This window comes from Armigeres subalbatus, chromosome 3 (genome assembly GCF_024139115.2).
Source record: "Armigeres subalbatus isolate Guangzhou_Male chromosome 3, GZ_Asu_2, whole genome shotgun sequence".
NCBI lineage: Eukaryota > Metazoa > Arthropoda > Insecta > Diptera > Culicidae > Armigeres > Armigeres subalbatus.
Window position 1 is genome coordinate 139,244,246 of NC_085141.1, and position 21,219 is coordinate 139,265,464.

At 37.3% G+C, this 21,219-nt stretch overlaps 2 protein-coding genes across 4 annotated transcripts in view; both read right to left on the reverse strand.

The window, feature by feature from the left end:
• Positions 1-21,219, reverse strand: part of LOC134224223 (6-phosphogluconate dehydrogenase, decarboxylating) — a 342,849-nt gene that overhangs the window by 113,224 nt on the left and 208,406 nt on the right. The window lies entirely within an intron of this gene.
• The window catches only part of LOC134224224 (D-2-hydroxyglutarate dehydrogenase, mitochondrial), a 131,768-nt gene that overhangs the window by 40,101 nt on the left and 70,448 nt on the right, over positions 1-21,219 (reverse strand). For 2 of the 3 annotated variants that reach the window (XM_062703535.1, XM_062703536.1), the window contains exons 2-5: positions 12,707-13,382; positions 12,342-12,640; positions 12,129-12,285; positions 11,349-12,073 (exon numbers count right to left, since the gene is read on the reverse strand). The exons of the other annotated variant lie outside the window; for it this stretch is intronic. In XM_062703535.1, coding sequence (XP_062559519.1) covers positions 11,651-12,073; positions 12,129-12,285; positions 12,342-12,640; positions 12,707-13,363 — 1,536 coding nt within the window. In that variant the 5' untranslated portion in view covers positions 13,364-13,382 and the 3' untranslated portion in view covers positions 11,349-11,650. Of the gene's footprint in view, positions 1-11,348; positions 12,074-12,128; positions 12,286-12,341; positions 12,641-12,706; positions 13,383-21,219 lie in introns of those variants that run through there. 3 annotated transcript variants of the gene reach the window in all.

Genomic DNA, 21,219 nt, shown 5'->3' on the forward strand with positions numbered 1-21,219 from the left:
TTAGTGAAGGATAATATAATGCGTTGTTTTTTTTATATCATAAACCCAAATTATTTTACCTAGTAGTCATATTGCACTTCTCGTAGCCTAGACACCATCATTTTGGTTCAATAGTGATACTCTTTGTCATATTCAACTTGTTGTAAGGAAATCGATGAGGGATTACTATGGTCCAATGAACCGAATGAACACAATGACGTTTGAGACGGGCGCTGTTTACTAAAAATGAACACTTGCATGAACTCGATGAATGAAAAAGTATTCATTCTAAGTAAACAGCGCACCGCTCAAACGTCAATGATGAACTCGGTGCATTGGACCATATGAAAAGTCTCCCAGAAATTCAATCTGAACTCCTCCAGGAATTCATTTTGAATTCCCCCGGAATTCATTTTGAATTCCCCCCGGAATTCATTTTGAATTCCCCCGGAATTTATTCTGAATTCCCCCCGGAATTCATTCTGAATTCCCCCCGGAATTCATTCTGAATTCCCCCCGGAATTCATTCTGAATTCCCCCCGGAATTCATTTTGAATTCCCCCCGGAATTCATTCTGAATTCCCCCAGGAATTCAATCTAAATTCCCCCAGGAATTCAATCTAAATTCCCCCAGGAATTCATTCTGAATTCTCCCAGGAATTCATTCTGAATTTCCCCCGGAATTCATTTTGAATTTCCCCCGGAATTCATTCTGAATTTCCCCGGAATTTATTTTGAATTCCCCCGGAATTCATTTTGAATTCCCCCGGAATTCATTTTGCGTTCCCCCCGGAATTCATTTTGAATTCCCCCGGAATTTATTCTGAATTCCCCCCGGAATTCATTCTAAATTCCCCCCGGAATTCATTTTGAATTCCCCCTGGAATTCATTCTGAATTCCCCCAGGAATTCAATCTGAATTCCCCCAGGAATTCATTCTGAATTCTCCCAGGAATTCATTCTGAATTTCCCTCGGAATTCATTTTGAATTCCCCCCGGAATTCATTTTGAATTCCCCCCGGAATTCATTCTGAATTCCCCCCGGAATACTAATACAAAATATGTACATTGGGCATACAAATTCAAATTTTAAATTCCTAAATTCCTCAACTCACAAATTCATGAATTTTTGTATTTCCATAATTCCATAAATTGCTAAATTCACAAATTTCTAAAATTCTAAAATCGCTATTTCTATGTTCCTATGTTTCTAAATTCCTGAATTCCAAAATTCATAGATTCCTAAATTCCTTGAGTCCGAAATTCTTGAATTTTCAAATTTCTAAATTCCTAGATTCCTAAATTCCTAATTTGAAACAGATTTTGCGATCGTGATGATGATTGATTTATTTATCGGCTATGGCAGGCCTGTCTTGGCATGGTAGTTTGCATCTGTTTGCATCAGAGTGTTAATGAATAAAGCTTCCAATGAATGATTAAATTTCAGTTCAATCAAAGTTAATTGTCTGTATTTCGTAAGTCTGTATGTTCTGAAAGCTTATAAGTGAATATGTACATTATGTGGAAGATAATGATTCGAAAAATGTATTGGAGGTAACCACTTTCCTTTCGATGGGATTCAAACCCACGAACCTCACTGAGGGTCGAAGGTTCGAGTCTCATCGAAAGGAGAGTGGTTACCTCCAATACATTTCTCAAATCATTATCTTCCACGTAATGGACATATTCACATATGAGTTTTCAGAACATGATTAAATTTGTTATGATTAAATCATTCAACTCTATGATTAAAGATTATGATTATTGTTTCATTCATTTTTGACAATGATTAATGACTATGATTAACGATTAAATTAATTTTTAGGAATGATTAACGATTATGATTAATGAAGAAAACGTTTTGAGTATGATTAACAATGATTACCGATCGTGATTAAATGTTGACACAATATGTGATGATTGATGATTAATTATCGATACGATTAATGATTAATGATTATAAATAATCAAATTAAATGATTGGCATTTCAATAATCAAGTAACCTTTCTACCAAATTGTCTATTAAAAGGAATAAAAATTGTATGATTATGATTGAAGATTAATGAATACAAGCGTATGCAATGATTAAAATTCATGATTAATGAATAAACAAAAAAAAAACAATCATGAATATGATTCTGTACGAAATCTGTACAGCACCGAAATCTGTCCACCTCATGAGATATTAATAAATTAAAGGGGGTTGACATAATTTATCTTATCCTGTTCAGATAATTGGCAGTAAGCTTTTAGAACATAGAAATGGAAAGAAGGCTTTGACATTAAAACAACAAAAATCAAAAACAAATCACCATCCACCAAACGCGGAGTTTTTGCCGCCATTTTGTTTTCGGGTAGAGCATAATTGCACCAAAAGTAACTTTTTTTTAATTGCTAATTGCGAATCATCACATAAGATAAGCGGAATGCAAATCGAAGGGATCGCTTCTCAAGGTGCGTATCGAACTATTTACAGTGGTAGTTTAGTCAGCTTCGTGGCCGTGCGGTTAGCGACGTCAATCGTCTAGACGCATGGGCTATGGGGCGAGGGTTAGATTCCCGCTCCGGTAAGGAGGAAACTTTTCGAGATCGAAACATTCTCCACCGGTCCACTGGGTGTTATGTGTCCTGTCCGTTGTCTAGGTGTTAAGTATTCAGTCTGTACGACCTCTGGTCGAAGACGGTGTTCCTGTCTTTTCTTTTAAAACTTTTATGGCTATTTACAATACAAAATAATGGGACAGCATCGTCAAGTGCTACTTGTTGCAATGTAAAATGAGTTAGATTTTGAAACGCAAATGCATTTAAAAAAAAATAGTAGTTTGTGCAACTAGTTGCAAAAAGATGATTTTTTCAGCACGAGTTGTACGTTTATCAAACGAGGCTTGCCGAGTTGGATAAATACTACGAGTGCTGAAAAAATCGAGTTTTGCAACGAGTTGCACACGCTATTTTTTGCAATGACGAAAATGGACTTTAATGTGATAAATCTGTACCAAAATGGTACAATTGTATTTACTTCACATGATCAATCTTGCCAAAATGTCATGCTGCTGCAGAAAACAAACATATTCCATGTTATCGTGCCACATTGTATGCTCGCAATAGATATACCTGCTTTTAGAGAATTTGATGTCATGTCCATTAAATTATTCCATTATTTACGTGACACAGAGAATACACTGTTTGAACACTCAACCAAGTCAATTGAGCTACATCTGGTCATATAACTATTGTTCTTATGCTGGTTTTTCATTATAGCACCCGAATGAGTGCTATAATGGTTATTATGCAACCCATTTGAGTTGCATAATGTTCATTAAAGCACCCATTTCATTGGTATGGAAAAGTAGGCCGTTTTATCACTCATACGTCAACTGTAAACCAGGTATTATGATCAGGAATTGCAAAAAATCTTTTTTCAGTTTTCACTGCAAATACCAACCCCTGCAGAAAGCGTGGAACGGCAACTTTTCCCCGATATATCTCAGGTGTTTTTAGTCCAATTGTCATGATTTTTTCCAGTTACAATCTGTAGGATATCAGGACTTCGTTAGTGACAAACAGATTGTAAATCCATGCATTGGCCATTGAGAACCAGCCGGAATGTTCCGTTCCACGCTTTTTGCAACACTTACAAGTCGCATTATGATGCTTGCAAGTCGTACCGCACTGCTTGTATGAAAGCCTTTCGACGGGTAGAAATTTTTCAAACGCTCAAATTTCGAAACCAGTTACCGGTCGAGCAATTCATACCCACCACAATTCACAAACAAATTTTGCCGCTCGTCAACGGGTAGCAAGCACTTCAGTAAATTCAAATTTTTCCAATGTACCTACGTATGCAAACATCGCTGCTGGTAGACAAAATTTCTCTTCTCAAAATGAGGTTTATACCCATGTCCCAACGGAAAATAACGGTCATGTTGCCGATTCAGGTAGCATGACTGCTTCCGATTTTGATTTTTTAACTGAACAATTGCATCACATGATTGATGCAATGTTCAAAGCAAATACCATTCCTGAAGCTGTTCAGGTTGGTATAAAGTACACACAAAAAATTGTTATCGGACTCCGTTTCAATGGATCTAAATAATTGTGTGAAAGTTCTAAATTGGAATGCCCGCTCTCTAAAGGGTAAGGAAGATGAATTATTCAACTTCCTAACAGTTCATAATGTGCATATTGCCATTATAACAGAAACTTACTTAAAGCCCGGACTCTCCATTAAAAGAGATCCAAATTATTTTATCTACAGAAATGATCGTCTTGACAGCGCCTGTGGTGGGGTCGCCATTGTCATTAAAAGACGTATCAAACATAAATTATTTTCTTCGTTTGAAACCAAAGTTTTTGAAACCTTGGGAGTTTCTGTTGAAACAAATTTTGGTCAATTTTCCTTCATTGCAGCCTATTTGCCTTTTCAATGCAATGGGCAGCAAAAGAATTTGTTGAAAGCTGATCTTCAAATTATGACTAGCAACAAATCAAAATTCTTCGTAATTGGTGACTTAAATGCCAAACACCGTTCATGGAATAATGCTCAAAGCAATTCCAACGGCAAAATTTTATTTGAAGATTGTTCTGCGGGATATTATACTATTCAATATCCCAATGGCCCTACTTGTTTTTTTTCCAGTCGAAATCCTTCTACAATTGATTTAGTTTTAACGGATTCAAGTCAGGTGTGTGGCCAATTGGTAACTCATGCTGACTTTTACTCTGATCACCTTCCTGTGACATTTGAAATCTCACAAGAAGCCATTTATAATCCAATCAGCTCTACTTTTAATTATCATAGAGCTGATTGGGATTTATATAAAACATATATCGATAGGAATTTTGATGTTAATATTCCTTTGGATACCAAAAGTGATATTGATAATGCGCTCGTATCTTTGACAAATTTAATTGTCGAAGCCAGAGGCATTGCAATTCCTAAATGTGAAATTAAATTCAACTCCATTATTATTGACGACGATCTTCAGCTACTGATCCGTCTTAAGAATGTGAGGCGAAGGCAATACCAAAGAACTCGGGATCCCGCGTTGAAAGTTATTTGGCGAGATTTGCAAAATGAAATTAAAAAACGTTTCGCTATTCTGAGAAATACCAACTTTGAGAATAATGTCTCGAAGTTGGATCCCAGTTCGAAACCCTTTTGGAAATTAACGAAAATTCTTAAAAAAACCTCAAAAACAAACTCCAGCATAAAATTTTATTAACAAATGGCGAAAAGGCTCAAAAACTTGCTCAGCAGTTCGAGAGTGCCCATAATTTTAGTCTAGGTCTCACTAGTCCAATTGAGGATCAGGTTACACGAAGCTTCGAAGACATTCTCAACCAAGATAATGTTTTTGACCCTTCGTTGGGATCTAATTTGGATGAAGTGAGATCTATTACTAGAAAATTTAAAAATATGAAAGCCCCGGGTGATGATGGTATTTTCTACATACTTATCAAAAAACTTCCTGAGAGCTCTTTATCCTTTTTGGTTAATTTATTTAACAAATGTTTTCAATTGGCATACTTCCCAGATAAATGGAAAAACGCCAAAGTTGTTCCAATTTTGAAGACGGACAAAAATCCAGCTGAGGCTTCTAGTTATCGCCCAATCAGTTTGCTTTCTTCAATAAGCAAACTGTTTGAAAAGATTATTTTAAATAGAATGATGGTTCATATTAATGACAATTCTATTTTTGCTGATGAGCAATTTGGTTTTCGCCATGGGCATTCAACCACTCATCAGTTATTAAGAGTTACGAACTTAATTCGGCTCAACAAATCTGAAGGTTATTCGACTGGAGTTGCTCTTCTTGATATAGAGAAAGCACTTGACAGTGTTTGGCATGAAGGTTTGATTGTAAAATTGATGAATTTTAATTTTCCTCTGTACATTATTAAACTGATCCAAAATTATTTATCAGATCGCTCACTGCAGGTAAACTATCAGAGTTCTAAATCTGATAGATTACCTGTAAGGGCTGGTGTCCCCCAAGGCAGCATACTGGGACCCATTTTGTATAACATTTTTACTTCTGACTTACTTGATTTACCACCAGGGTGTCAAAAATCTTTGTTTGCAGATGACACAGGTCTCTCAGCCAAAGGGCGTAGCCTTCGTGTCATTTGTAGTAGATTGCAAAAAAGTTTGGATATTTTCTCCACTTACTTGCAAAAATGGAAAATTTCCCCGAATGCTTCCAAAACTCAGCTTATAATTTTTCCACATAAGCCGAGAGCTTCATATTTGAAGCAGACATATTGTCACTATGAATGGGGTTCCAATTAATTGGTCTAGCGAAGCTAAATATTTAGGACTTCTGCTAGATCAAAATTAACTTTTAAAAATCACATTGAAGGCCTTCAAGCCAAATGTAACAAATATATTAAGTGTCTATATCCACTTATAAACAGAAAATCAAAACTTTGTCTTAAGAACAAACTTTTGATTTACAAACAAATTTGTAGACCTGCCATGTTGTATGCTGTGCCAATATGGACTAGTTGCTGCAATACCAGAAAGAAGGCACTTCAGAGGATTCAAAATAAAATTTTGAAAATGATTCTGAAGTTGCCTCCTTGGTATAGTACCAATGAACTTCATAGAATTTCTAATATTGAGACATTGCAACAAATGTCCAACAAAATAATTTCCAATTTTAGACAAAAATCGTTGCAATCTTCTATTGCAACGATTAACTCCTTGTATCCTTAGTATAAAATAGGTTAAGATTAGTTTAAGTTGAAAACATTGTAATTCCTACATGGTTCAATTCAACCAAAGAAAAAATTCTAACTGCCAGAGGCAATTGAAATGTATTAATAATAACTAAAAATATAACATAGCAAATAAGGATGATAGTGTTAAGAAAACACGGAACACCTAGTCTAAGAGATGAATGCATGTATCAGATAATTAGCAAACAAAAATTAGTTATAAAAAACAACGAGCAATGGGTAATGTTTTCAACATAACCGCGAGTAGACGTAGGACTTGTATAAACGTAACGTGTTTACATTTAACTTCTAACTTTTGGATCTATAGAGTTTGATTATAGGTATTGATATTGGAAACGACAACTTCCATGCTGTGTAGAATTATTAGCAATTTGTTTATTCAAAACTTCTGGAAATAAAACTAATAATTAAATACATAATTAGAATTGCTTTGTTTCTAACTATTAAGCCCTTATTTACTCAAGCAAATGTAGGGCATCTATAGATTTCTTATTGATGATAGTATTTGAAGTTTGAAAATTTTATTTATAAAACTTCCAGACTTGGACAAAATGTGCTATTTTAGGGGAACTGTCCCGTTTTCCAAACAAAGAAATACAGCACCAATTTCGTTGCTTCTTTTTGCTAACATGCGTGCTTACTGCTGAAAAAAAAATCACAACAATAAGAAACAAGTCAAGGAGCAGTAACCCTACTAAAATAGAGGAGGTACTGCTAATACGTCAACGAAAAATTATTTAATGTTTTGATCCCAAACTCCGAGTCTACGTCATGTTTAATAATACAATTTCTCAGAAAATGAAAAACAAAAAATAGGATAAAGTTTATTTGAATATTCTTCTGGAAATTATTTTTTACGGACTTTTTTAAAACATTTACATGTAAGACAGCGAAATTTTCTAATCTAAAATGGATATTAACACTATTGCTGATTGTGCATCTTTAATTGCTAATGCCTTTTGCAAATAAATGAAAGTAATTATTTAAATCAAATATTTATTTTCATCATTCAAAATCTATTATATTATCATTCAAAATCTTTCAACACAGCGTAACGCAGTCCACAAGCACCCCTCGCAATGTCTCTTCACTACATTGCTTGTCTTTTGTGATACCGCGACGCTACTGCGTTAACTCTTCAAATTAGCTAGAGTGGTAATAGTGGTCATAGAGTATACTTGCTGAAACACAAAATCACGTTAACCAAGAATATTCAAAAGCTTTATACCAACGTTTGAAAGTTATACAAAATTCAGTAGCTATTTACCTATTCACATCGACAAATAAATCAAATTTTAAATTGAAATATTTAGACTCAAAACAGTGACAATTTTTGGAATTCTAATGGATAAATTTCAAAAATTTTCGTTGAAGTCTTAGAATAAGAAACGCATTTTCTTTTGTCGTGAGCGAGGAAGACAGAATTTTGTAACAATTCATCGCCATGAACGCGAATATTAATAAAATTGTCACGCAAACGCTCTCTAATTAGTTGATTGTACTACATTTTCAAAATGATTCTATTGCGAAAAACTCTTTAGTAAGTATATTAGTGGTTCTGAAAAGATCCATTCACAATGTTAGATGTAAATTTCCTCTTGAGTGGTTCAACTGGGAGTTTATGATTGTTTAAAACATTATGAATCGATGTCTGCAGGAATACCAAACGCTTAACCGCTGCTGCCATCAGCCGAGAAAACTTAATCAGTAGTGTTGTCGTCGACACTCTATCGTCACACACCGCCGTGCCGCGCTTACTGTTGGCTTCTCGACAATGCCGGGCTGAAAATGCCGATGATGCTGACCTGAGAATGCTGACGATTCTGCCTTGCTCTTAAAAAGGCTTTAGGTTTGCGAATGCGTGGCTGAGACGATGATGCAACCGTTCAAAAATTCCGACGATGCGATGCTGTTATTGCTTTGCCTGTTTCGGTCAGATTGAGAGGAAAAATTCGCGCTGCGCTATTTTATGCCTTCTTAGCAGACCTAGCGTGAGCTCATTCGTTGACGTCTGCACCAATCAGAACGTGGTAATGGAATGATGCAAGAATGATGCGGTACCCATATTTATAGGTTTTCGTGAATTCAATGTTTTGCTTTGACAACAGTTTTAGGCCTATTGCAACAAGTTTATATCAAGCATTAATATGAAAGACATACTTGAAAGCTGTCGATTGAGGGGTTAACTGCAGAAATCTGTTCACTAGGGTAAAAGCTATTAACGTTTGAAATCTTTCAACACAGCGTAACGCGGCCGATTTAGAAATTTTGAAATGACACCCGGTATAGTAAAGAGAGACGTAAGTCCTACGTCAAAAAAAATCGGAGGAAACGAAAAGGCTATTTGGTGTGGTTCCAGATTACAAGCTGTTGATTAGTTTCGTTGGCGCATTTGTGTGGTTAACCTTCATTCACCGTAAGCCAAAGGACGTAGAAGATCAGCAAGGCTGTCGGACCGAATTCCAGAACTCTTTGATATCCAGATCGCAAAGTTTTCATCGGTCTTTCTCCTTCACGTGTGGCAAAGGTCGCGGTTTGGCAACGGCCACGCATCGATTGATACGGATTGGAAGCACAAACGTAATGGCGCATCGGGAGCAGATCAAGATCTGTAAGGACGCGGCATCCTGGCAAAGGCCGAACGTCTTAATACGTAGGCTAGAGCCCGGCGTACAGACGAACCATATGCCAGAGGCGCCGACAGAACAAGAGGAAGGCCGTGAAGACGAAAAGCGTGGGCTTTCCAGGGGAAGCAGAAAGCGGAAGCACCAAAACGTTGAGGAAAAAGCTTCAAGTGTTAGAAAATCTAAACGTAAAAAGAAATCGAACAAAAGTGATGATTATTGTTATTATAAATAATTTCAAAGGCCATACGATACAGATAAGCATATAGGTAGTTCAAAATTGAATTTCGAATTGATTATATGATTTTGTTATATGTTAAGCAACTCATTTTCTAGTTTATGAATTCGATCAAAGATTTGACAAATGTCAAGATATAGTAAGATAGAACTTCTCTGAAAGGGGGAGAATTGTTATGTACGACCCCTGCGCATTCGATATGAACGAAATGTCAGAAATCTCGCCTGCGATGTTTACCTTCGGGTACAAGCGAGGCATCGGACCATGTAACACGAATAAAGAATTATTAGTTCTGTAGACTCGTAACCGATCAGTCGTTTCTTGCCTGAACTCCCCGATATCACGGTTAATAGCAAGACTCCAAGCCTGACTCTAAGTAATTCTCAAGGACATAAAAAGAACCAGCCGGAATGTTCCGTTCCACGCTTTTTGCAACATTTACAAGTCGCATTATGATGCTTGCAAGTCGTACCGCACTGCTTGTATGAAAGCCTTTTGAATTGAAACCATCAAACATTTTATGCTAAATGAAAATTAATATTATGTTTTATCATTATGGGTTTCTAAAAATGCAGTTTGTTTAAAGTCAAAAATGAGCAGAAAAATTAAAAAAAAAATCTTTTACCGAGAAACGGGATTAGGAATTCGATGATTTGTGCAGTTGATGAGATTATGGTCCCTGGGGGAAACGAAGTTGAATCGCGGCGCAAGTGCGCTGGCCAGGCTGAAAACCGCAATCTGAACTGATAAATAATGACAATTAAGTAATGACGATATACCAAAATTAAGAAATTAGGAATTTGGGATTCAGGAATTAATTTTTCGGATTTAGATTGATTTATTTATCGGCTTTATCGATCAGTCCCACTGAACCCAAGAAGCACAAACCAGACAAATCTGGTCAGCAGCTCAAATGTGACTAAATTTTATTGCATTTGAGTCACAGACACTTTTGGGTAACACGTGTGTCGCTGGGGAAAGTATGAAGGAGTAGATAATCGAAAGTAATTATTCAAAAATTAACAGATCGAAAGCCGTTCGCTAGGGTGCGCACAACTATGAAGTTACAGAATGTGAAAGGGAGGCATAGAAAACATCTAGTGAATCGAATCGAGAAACATCTTGCCTAACGTCCTGGTTGTGGGCGACTTGGTTAGTGGTATGCAAACCAGAGCATTAGTGATTAATCATAGATTTAATCATGATTAATGAATAATGGGTAATTTAATCATTATTCATTAATCATGATCATACAAAAAATACGATTCAATTATCGCTAATCATAGATTTTTACATTTAATCATTAATCATTGGGGCATTGAAATCCGTACACTTAAGGTCCGTCCACCGTGGACGGATTTCGAATCAAAGGATCAAAATCCGTACAGCTATTTCTTAACTAAATATTTAAATTGAAACAGTCTGATTGACTAAACTACCACTGTAAATAGTTCGATACGCACCTTGAAAAGCGATCCCTTCGATTTATATTCCGCTTATCTTATGTAATGGTTTGCAATTCGCAATTAAAACACAGTTACTTTACACAGTTACAATTATCATCTACCCGAAAACAAAATGACGGCACTAACTCCGCATGTTTGGTGGGTGGAGAAAATTCGAAAAATTTGGAGACATTAGATATTAACGGAAGCGGAGGATACTCCCGTTCATCCTGATGTGGAACCACAAAAGTTGAACGTTTTTGAGCACTTTGGATTTGGAAATGGTTGCTTTTTCGGATGAAGAAGTAATATGGCCGAAATTTCTTTCTCAACGAATACATTTATTCACTGATTATTTTTCTATAGACAAATAGGCACAACACTTAAAAGTTTTCACCTTTTCTAATAGATCCATCAAATAATGTACCTGAGCGGATGGCGTCATTATAGACAATAATAATATTAAAAACTACTCCCATGTTGCAATAGCGACATTCTTTTCATCCGATGTAAGCCTAATCAATTACTTCAAATTGTTTTGGAACTGTCGGCCATGTCTTTCGAGGAAATTCATCCAAATGTGTAACATCGGTTTGTCTACGATCACACTCCAATACAAACATTAAACTTGAGGTAGCACTTTGTACGGATTCAGTATTCCATTGGGATCCATCAGTTGCTTCATCTGCTGCATCAACAGCAACGACTCCGGTTGCTTCGAGTATTTCAAATATTTTGTCTTGAGGAATCCAATTCCATGTTCGGCACTGACACTGCCCCTGACGTTGCTCGTGTACTCGTACACGAATGGTTCCAGTAGCTTGTAGAGCTCGGGGGAGAACTTCGGACAGGAGACGTTCAAATGCAAATTGGAATCCCCGATGTGACCATATCCGGTTACTTTGGTGGCCAGCGGTCCAACACGATCTCGCACTGCCAGCACAACGTCGTAGAATTGATCGAGCGGAAGAGAAATGTCATATTTGAAACAGTAGCCATCCTTGAGCAGGCTATCTGCGATTAGTTCCCGAAGTTGCCAAATATTCTAGAAACAAAATTATCAATAAAGACAATAAAATACTGTTGGATAAAACGCTTACTTTCATTTTAGTTGGTTCATTGGTAACGGTTCCGTCCAGCACAAGTCCACTTTCCATAGAATTTTCGAGGAAGCTTGACAATTTTTCTTCGTCGTGAGTTACGTTACTTCCGGAGGTTTCGATCAGCATGTAGAATGGATACTTTTCTATAGGAGAGCTGAAATATTGGAATTGTTTACCAGACATATTTCTAATTTCAAAATTCGAACTTACTTTAGATTAAAATGGTGTGTGCAACTATCTAACGAGGCAGCATCGATCATCTCACACGATGAGAGAATTTCTCCTAATCCTCTTTTTGCTGCCAAGAACGTATTTTTAACAGCGTCGTAGTTTTCCAATCCGAGAAAAGCTACGTTCACTGATTTCGATGCAGTCGGACAGAAAATCGACAATCGCGTAATGATGCCCAAGGTTCCTTCAGATCCTATGAAGAGATGCTTCAGATGGTAGCCAGTATTGTCTTTCTTGAAGTTAGACATCAGATCCATAATTCGTCCTTCGGCTGTGACCTAAGAACGATCAATTTCATGTATCCCTTTCGGTCTATGCAGTGTAGATTTGTGACTAATACTTACGGCTTCAATGCCAAGTACTGATCCGTGAAGATTTCCGTAGCGTACCAATCGCAATCCACCAGCATTCGTTGAGATATTTCCTCCGATATGACACGATCCTTTGGCACCTAAGTCCAGCGGCATTACTAGACCCTTCTCGTTGACCTTTTCTTCCAGGGTACCCAAAATGCAACCGGCTTGACACACAAGAATCCCGGAGTACTCGTCAATCTTTTCGATCTTGTCCATCAGTTGCAGTGATATAACAACTTCATCGAACACTGGTACCGACCCACCGACCAGTCCGGTATTACCTCCTTGGGGGCACACCGCCAGTTTCCTTTCGTTGCAGTATTTCATTATGTCCGCTAACTGTTCGGTGGTCTTCGGTTTCAGTACCACTCTGCCATAGCCTCGCACGCTGCCCAGATAATCGATATTGTATCCCTGCGTATCCTCCAGCTGTGTCAGCACTCGTCCACTTCCACTGAGGATTGATTCAAACTTGGCCACATCGCGGTCGGTCACTTCGGAAAATTGCCCGCGTTTCACCGGGTAGCGTTCTTTGGTGAGGGCAGGAATTTCGCGATTTTTAGAAGCAAAGCCGCGGAGCAAATTTTGGAAAGCTTTTCTTTGGCAAAGCGACGCAGTTGACGATATCGAACGAAGGAGCAACATTTTTGAAGATTAACCAATTCTGGAGAAGGAATAGAAGAAAATTATCTTTTAAGTAGGATGCCAAATTTTTGAACTTACATGCATGAATCAAAACATATTAAGAAACTTTTACTTCATGTTTCATGGGCAAAAATTATCCAACTAAATAATATAACCCGACCCAGATGACGTTCATGAAAATACCAATTCATAGTTCATACCAGTGTTGTAAAATGTAATTTGCATTCGTTTGTATAACTTTCCCAGAACTTGTTTCAGAAGGTAGCTATCAATTCATGCTGTATGATGAACTTATAGCGGTTAAATGGGCCTACAACTTTGTCTAACGAGATTTTGCTGTAAATATGTAATCTGGGGCGTGGGAGGCAAAATGTCATTCAAATGACATTATGTCAAATGACACGTGACATTTTGGAGAGTTTTCACTCTCCAGCCTTTGATGTTATACTTAGAGCAATGTATCCTTGGACAAAAATATAACCCTACTCAAGCGTTATGAGTACATTCAAAATTATGGAAGAAATTTTGCTTCTAAAGAAAGTTATGAGCAAATTAGTCAAATGACATGCAGGTGACATTTTACAAGCCTGGTTCATACTGAAAATGAAAAGATTTCTGGGAGTAGTGGGCACTTGGATGTTTCTTCTCCTGTTGAAGTGGTTGCCAATATCTAAATCTCTAATGAAACGAAGTCTGAGGATTGAAGAGTGAACGACTGCTAAGTGCTAACCTGATCGGAATTCAAAAGACGAAGACACGGAACACAGCCACCCCTGGCCATGGCGGTGATCATTGTTAATTAAAAGTCGAAGAATTACACTTATAATAAGAATCAGATTTCAGTTCAGTTGCTGTCGTTGTCGATTGCAGACGGAATAGTTTTGCTCTATGCAGTATTTGTTTTTTTCATATCTAACAATAGTAAGCAATTGCGCGTATTTGCTTCTCCTTGTTTTTCGGCCGTTAACATTCATTCGTTCTACGGTGGTGTGTCTCTGTCGCTGAAGAGGCACTAAATCATCGAAATGGGTGATAAAGTATTCGTTAATACAGTCCAGTTCAGGTTCCCAGTCGGTAGTCCCCGGCCATCATGGGCTGAAATCGCCTGCTTTTTGAAGCAGCTCGATACAGATTTATTAGTGATGGACACGGCATACAAAACGGCACACGATCGTTCGCTGTTCATCAAATTTGTTTCGCGCGATGCAATGGAGGAAACGATGAGGAAAAACATGGAGCCGAGGATGTTTGTTCATTCGAGTGGGAAGTCGGTTGAAGTTCGGATGCAAATCGCAGGAACAAATATGCGGTACGTCCGAGTATTCGATCTGCCCCTGGAGGTTACGGACGAAAGCTTGTCGCAGGTGCTCGGATTGTTTAGGCAAGTTGAAATATCTTATTTAACAAAAAAAAAAAGCAGGCAGCTAAAATTTAGTTTCTGCAAATTTACCGCCGATGAATGATACCCATTCTTCAACCGAAAATATTGGTCGCATATCTGCCTCCGATTTCGATTTTCTAACAGAAATTGCGAATGCATCACTCGCAACTAATCAATTTTTTTTAAATAATTGTTGACTTCAATGCCAAACACCGTTAATGGAATAATGCTCAAAGCAATTTCAACAGTAAAATTTTATTCGAAAATTGATCTACGGATATTATACTATTGAATATCCCAATCCAACTTGTTTTTCTTCCAGTCGAAATCCTTCTACAATTGATTTAGTTTTAACGGATTCAAGTCAGCTGTGTGGCCAATTGGTAACTCATGCTGACATTGACTCTAATCACCTTCCTGTGACGTTTGAAATCTCACAAGAAGCCATTTATAATACAATCAGCTCTAATTTTAATTATCGTAGAGCTGATTGGAACTTATATAAAACGTATATCGATTGGAATTTCGATATTGATATTCCTCTTGATCCCAAAAGTGATATTGATAATGCTCTCGTATCTCTGACAAATTAAATTCTCGAAGCCGTCTCGAGGCGTTGCAATTCCTAAATATGAAATTCAATTCAACTCCGTTATTATTGACGACGATCTTCAGTTACTGATCCGTCTTAAAATGTGAGGCGAAGGCAATACCAAAGAACTCGTGATCCCGCGTTGAAAGTTATTTGACGAGATTTGCAAAATGAAATTAAAAAACGTTTCGTTATTCTGAGAAATAGGTATTAACTTTGAGAAAAATGTCTCAAAGTTAGATCCCAGTTAGAAATTAACGAAAATTCTTTTAAAGAACCTCAAAAGCCAATTCCAGCGCTTAAAGAGGGAAATAAAATTTTATTAACAAATGGCGAAAAGGCTCAACACTTGCTCAGCAGTTCGAGAGTGCCCATAATTTTAGTCTAGGTCTCACTAGTCCAATTGAGGATCAGGTTACACGGAGCTTCGAAGACATTCTCAATCAAGAGAATGTTTTTGACCCTTTGTTGGGAACTAATTTGGAGGAAGTGAGATCTATTACTAGAACATTTAAAAATATGAAAGCTAATTTATTTTACAAATGTTTTCAATTGGCATACTTCCCAGATAAATGGAAAAAGCCAAATTTGTTCCAATTTTGAAGCCGGACAAAAATCCACCGATTTCCGCCTATCCAGTTTGCTTTCTGCAATAAGCAAACAGTTTGAAAAGATTATTTTAAATAGAATGATGATGGTTCCTATTAATGACAATTCTATTTGTGCTGATGAGCAATTTTGATTTCGCCATGGGCATTAGAGTGGGGCGTCATGGTCATTTTTACAAATTACAATTACATTACATTTTTACAAATGGTTTTTTGAAGCCATTCTGGGTCCTGAACAACTGTGCAGAATTTGGGACCGATTGGTTGCTTCCTCGCTTTCCGCATCGCGTTTGAAGTTTGTATGGAAATTAGTATGAAAGAACGCATATTTTTACATTTCTACTACTAGAGGTTTCAGTTCAACGTGAACCAAGTGGTACATTGCGTTAAAGTATAACCCAAAGGATGCCGAAAAACTTTGCTGAAGAAGGCACGCTGCTGGAACGTTCACGAAAAAAGTTATAACGTTTCGAAGATTGAGTGTTCAAACCAAATGCAAAAAATCGTTTATTCTGCCAGCACTGCCGAACTACGTAGACCAATAATTTAACTGAGTGTTATCTCAAAATAAATGATCTTATAGGGCTTTAGAGCTAATGGGAGCTATCCGGGATCATTTCACAAAGCAAAAAATCTGACAAGAAAGAAGATGGGTTTTGCCCTTCGATATCCATAGGTCGTCCGGTAGTGCTGGCAGAAACATTGATTTCTTGCATATGGTTTGAACAATCAATTTTCGAAACGTAATAACATTTTTTGTAGACTTTCCAGCTACGTACCTTCTTCGGCAAAGTCTTTTGGCATCTTCCAGACTATATGCTAACGTATTGAGTCACGTGATTGATGATAAATTGGAGCCGCTAATAGCAAAATGTGAAAAAGTAAGTTTTCCCATACTAATCTCCATGTAAATTTAAATCGCGATGCGGCATGCGAGGTCGCAACCAATCGAGCCCATATTTTGCATAGTTGATTGGGGTCCCACAACGATTCAGAAAAACCTTGATCTCATTTGATCCGACGAAGTTTGCGTTTTTCCATACAACTGCGCCCCACTCTAATGGGCATTCAACCACTTATCAGGTATTAAGAGTCACGAATTCAATTCGACTCAACAAATCTGAAGGATATTCGACTGGTGTTTAGAGAAAGCATTTGACATTTGTTACTATGAATGGGGTTCCAATAAATTGGTCTAGCGAAGCCAAATATTTGGGACTTCTGTTAGACCAAAAATTAACTTTAAAAAATCCCTTCAAGCCAAATGTAACAAATATATTAAGTGTCTTCATCCACTTATAAAAAGAAAATCAAAACTTTGTCTTAAGAACTAATTTTTGATTTACAATCAAATTTTCAGACCAGCCATGTTGTATGCTGCGCCAATATGGACTAGTTGCTGCAATAACAGAAAGAAGGCGCTTCAGAGGATTTAAATAAAATTTTGAAAATGATCCTGAAATTGCCTCCGAGGTATAGTACCTGTGAACTTCATAGAATTTCTAATATTGAGACATTGCAACCAATATCCAATAAAATAATTTCCAATTTTAGAAAATTTTCATAAATCGTTGCACTCTTCAACGACTACCTCCTTGTACCCTTAGTATAAATTAGGCTAAGTTTAGTTTAAGTTCAAAACATTGTAATTCCTACATGGTTCAATTCAACCAGAGGAAAAATCCTAACTGCCAGAAATTTTTGAAATTGTTGTATTAATCAATTGAAATGTATTAATAATAACTAAAAATGTAACATAGTAAATAAGGATGATAGTGTAAAGAAAACACGGAACACCTAGTCTAAGAGATGAATGCATGTATTACATAATATGCTAATAACATAGTTAAAAAAGATAAATATATTTTTACATCAAATTTTCCAAATTTTCGGATTTTCACAGCCATTACAAACCATTCCATCATTTGATCTTTTCAGCAAAGATACTGATAAAATCTTGGGATATTGATCTGAGTTATCTATCCGCTCAGTAAACATAGCTCCGTGTTCGCCATGAAGGAACATTTTTTTCACAACTTTTGTTGTAGCAACGCCATCGCAACGTGAATAAATCCCAAACTGCGCTAAATATCAGATTCATCAAATGCTCAAATGATAATATCTAGAGCGCTCTGTGATTTGGAATAATATCTTTGCACAAGCAAAGATAATATCCTGTGCTAAGATGATATTGCAATGCCTGCATTTTCCCCTCCATAATATCAAAGTTCGAGAACTAAATCAATTTTTTTTAAATTTGTGTCCCAAACGATTTCTGAGGATTCCAAAAGATCAATCGTATCCCATTTTTTATATTTAACTGATAGTTTTTATTTTCTTAATTTTTTTTTGTCAAAATCGTGAGAAATGAGCGACAATTAATTTTCAAATTTCAAAAGCTGTGTCGAAACATGAGAACTCTTGAAATTTTAGTGGAAGCCTGAGAATATATTTTAAAATTGTATAACGAATAACGAACAGTTCAAATATACGTTTGGATTAAAGTTAAGTAAAAAATTGCGAATAACCATTTTGAATCGTAAGTTTCTTGGTGCTTTTGCACAAATTTCTCACTCACTTTTCACGAGAATTATCGCAGAACAATTACAAAATAGTATGGCCGCGCCGGGATTCGAACCCAGAATAGTAACAATAAGCTGTGGGTATGCGCTTACTTTAGCCACACCACCACGCTATCTGTATAAAAGCGTTAAGTTATTTGCTCTACATAAGCTACTACCATTTGCATTGATGATGCCACGAAAAGACTCGAATATGAATGAAAAAAAGCAAACCAACGTTTAGCGGCAATCGAAGTGAACGAAAAATTGTTATCACTCTCCAGACTGTTTTTCTTTCCCGAAAAGCAATTTCTCCCCAAAAACTTTCGTGAGGCAAAATCATGTGCTCCTGAGATTGAGTGAGCATTACGAACCCTGTTTATAATTTATTTCACTTTTTACCATTATCAATGTTATTCAATATCAAATGCCATCTTTTATATGTTAATTGATGTAAACATTAAAAATTATGCTTTTTCGCCAAGGAAAGCACTCCATAATAACCATTGGCGTAACTAGTCTCGGTGCCTGGGGGGGGGGATGCTCTAGTCCCTTCATCTATTTTCTCTATTTTGAGCTTCTTTTAAAAAATTCTTGAACATTTTACGACCTCATTAAGTTATCTCAGTGGTATGGTTCAACCACCTAAGGCAATTGCGGATCAATCACACTCAACTAGATTCTGTTTTTGTGTGTGTGTTTGTTTACCAGATTATTTCTACAACGTCTCAAATTGGTAGCGTATTGTTATCGCGTCTAAGGAGGCCCACACATAGGATACGTTTGAGTTGCGTTTGACATACCGGTAATATGACCGCTTTTAATCTGAACACTTTTTAATTTGAACCCCGTTGGTTTGAACATCGTTCAAATTAAAAATGGTTCAAACGTCATTTAGCACGTGGAATCGAGAGAAGAAAAATGAAACATCGTGAAACGGAACGCAGAATCAAAACAAACCAGCAAAGAGAGCGGCCAGAAACCAGTTTTTTTTTATGCAAATAGAGTAACCAGAAGTTCAAATTAAAAATGAACCCCGTTAATTTGAATGAGGTACCGTTCAAATTATCGGGGGTCCACGGTATTTCCCATGGAAAAACTGTTAAACGCAACGCAAACGTATGCTATGTGCGGAGCTCTTAAGTGTAGTAGCGCTCGGTTTTGTCCCGCACTCTCAAAGGTTATGTGACGGATCGTCATCAGGCTCCCACCGTTAGGGAGTGGATATGTTTGCATATTTCCGGAATCTTGTATTTATCTCTAATGAAAAAAAAAAATAATAATGCAACATTCCTCCCGGGATCCCGATTTAATTTTAGGGATTCCGACGGGAATCTCGAGCGATTTTGACGCGAATACTTCAAGCCTACCGAAGGGAACCCTTCGGGGATTCTGGAGAGAATGTTCCAGGGATTTCAAATCCTCCCGGGATGTCGACGGGAATGTTTCAGGAATTCCAACGGAAACAATCCAGGAATTCCGACGGGAATGTTGGGAGCATCTGACAGAAATGTTCCAGAGATTCCAATGAGAATCTTCTAGGGATCCTCCATCCTCCAGGAATTCATAGAGAATTATTTCAGGGATTTGGATGGGAATGTTTTAAGGATTCCGACGGGTATATTCCAAGAATTTCGAGGGGAGTGTTCCAGATATTCTGTCGAAAATTCTCCAGGAATTCTAACGTGAAAATTTCAGGGATTTCGTAGGACGACGAATTAATCCTCCAGCGATTCCAAAAATAATCTTCCAGTGATTCCGAATGGAATTCTCCAAGGATTTCAAAGCAAATCGTCGAATGATTCCAAAGCAATTCGTCAAGGGATTCCGAGGTAAATTGTCGAGGGACTCCGAACAAATTCTTCGAGGAATTTTTGAAAAAAAACATCAAACATCAACAGTTTCAAATATAACTGGTTGGATGCGTTGGAGCGTGCCTGAACAAGTGTTTAAATATGCTAAGAGTGTACATACTAATCAAATAAACTTTCTCATTATTTCATGATAAGATCTAACATACCTCAAACTTCGAAGGGAAAGGCCGGTATGTAGACCACATGCTCAGTATCCCTTGATTTTTTTTCTTTTTTTTTTGTTCGGGATGAACTACTGCGTCCATTTCATTGAACTTTTGAATTCGAATTCGCATTTCTGAATCTCACCTTTACACAGAGCTCTAATCAGTCAGAGGGTTCAGCAGATCCACCAAATTCGTATCGCTTCTTTCCTAATTAGTCAGCGCTTTGGAGCTTAGTGATTCATGTCGTCGGCATCGAAACCAGCCTAAGATTGAGTTATTATTATTATTTATTCAGACTAAGGCCGAAGTGGCTGTGCGGTATATAAGAGTCTTCTCCATTCGGCTCACGTCGCCAACCACGCAGTCTACGGATGGTCCGCAAGTCATCTTCCACCTGATCGATCCACCTTGCCCGATGCAAACTCGCGGTGGGTGGCTCACCTTGTCGTTTCTTGAAGCTCTTCCTACCATGTCTTCGACGTGTTGATGACTAGTCCGATCCGCTTAGCTTCCCTCTTCAGTCTGATGTAGGCTTCTTCCATCTTCTCAAAGTTACGTGCCATAATATCTATGTCGTCGGCGAAGCCAAACAGCTTGATGGACTTATTGAAAATTGTACCACTCGTGTTAATCCCTGCTCTTCGTATTACCCCTTCCAAAGCGATGTTGAATAGCAGACACGAAAGACCATCAC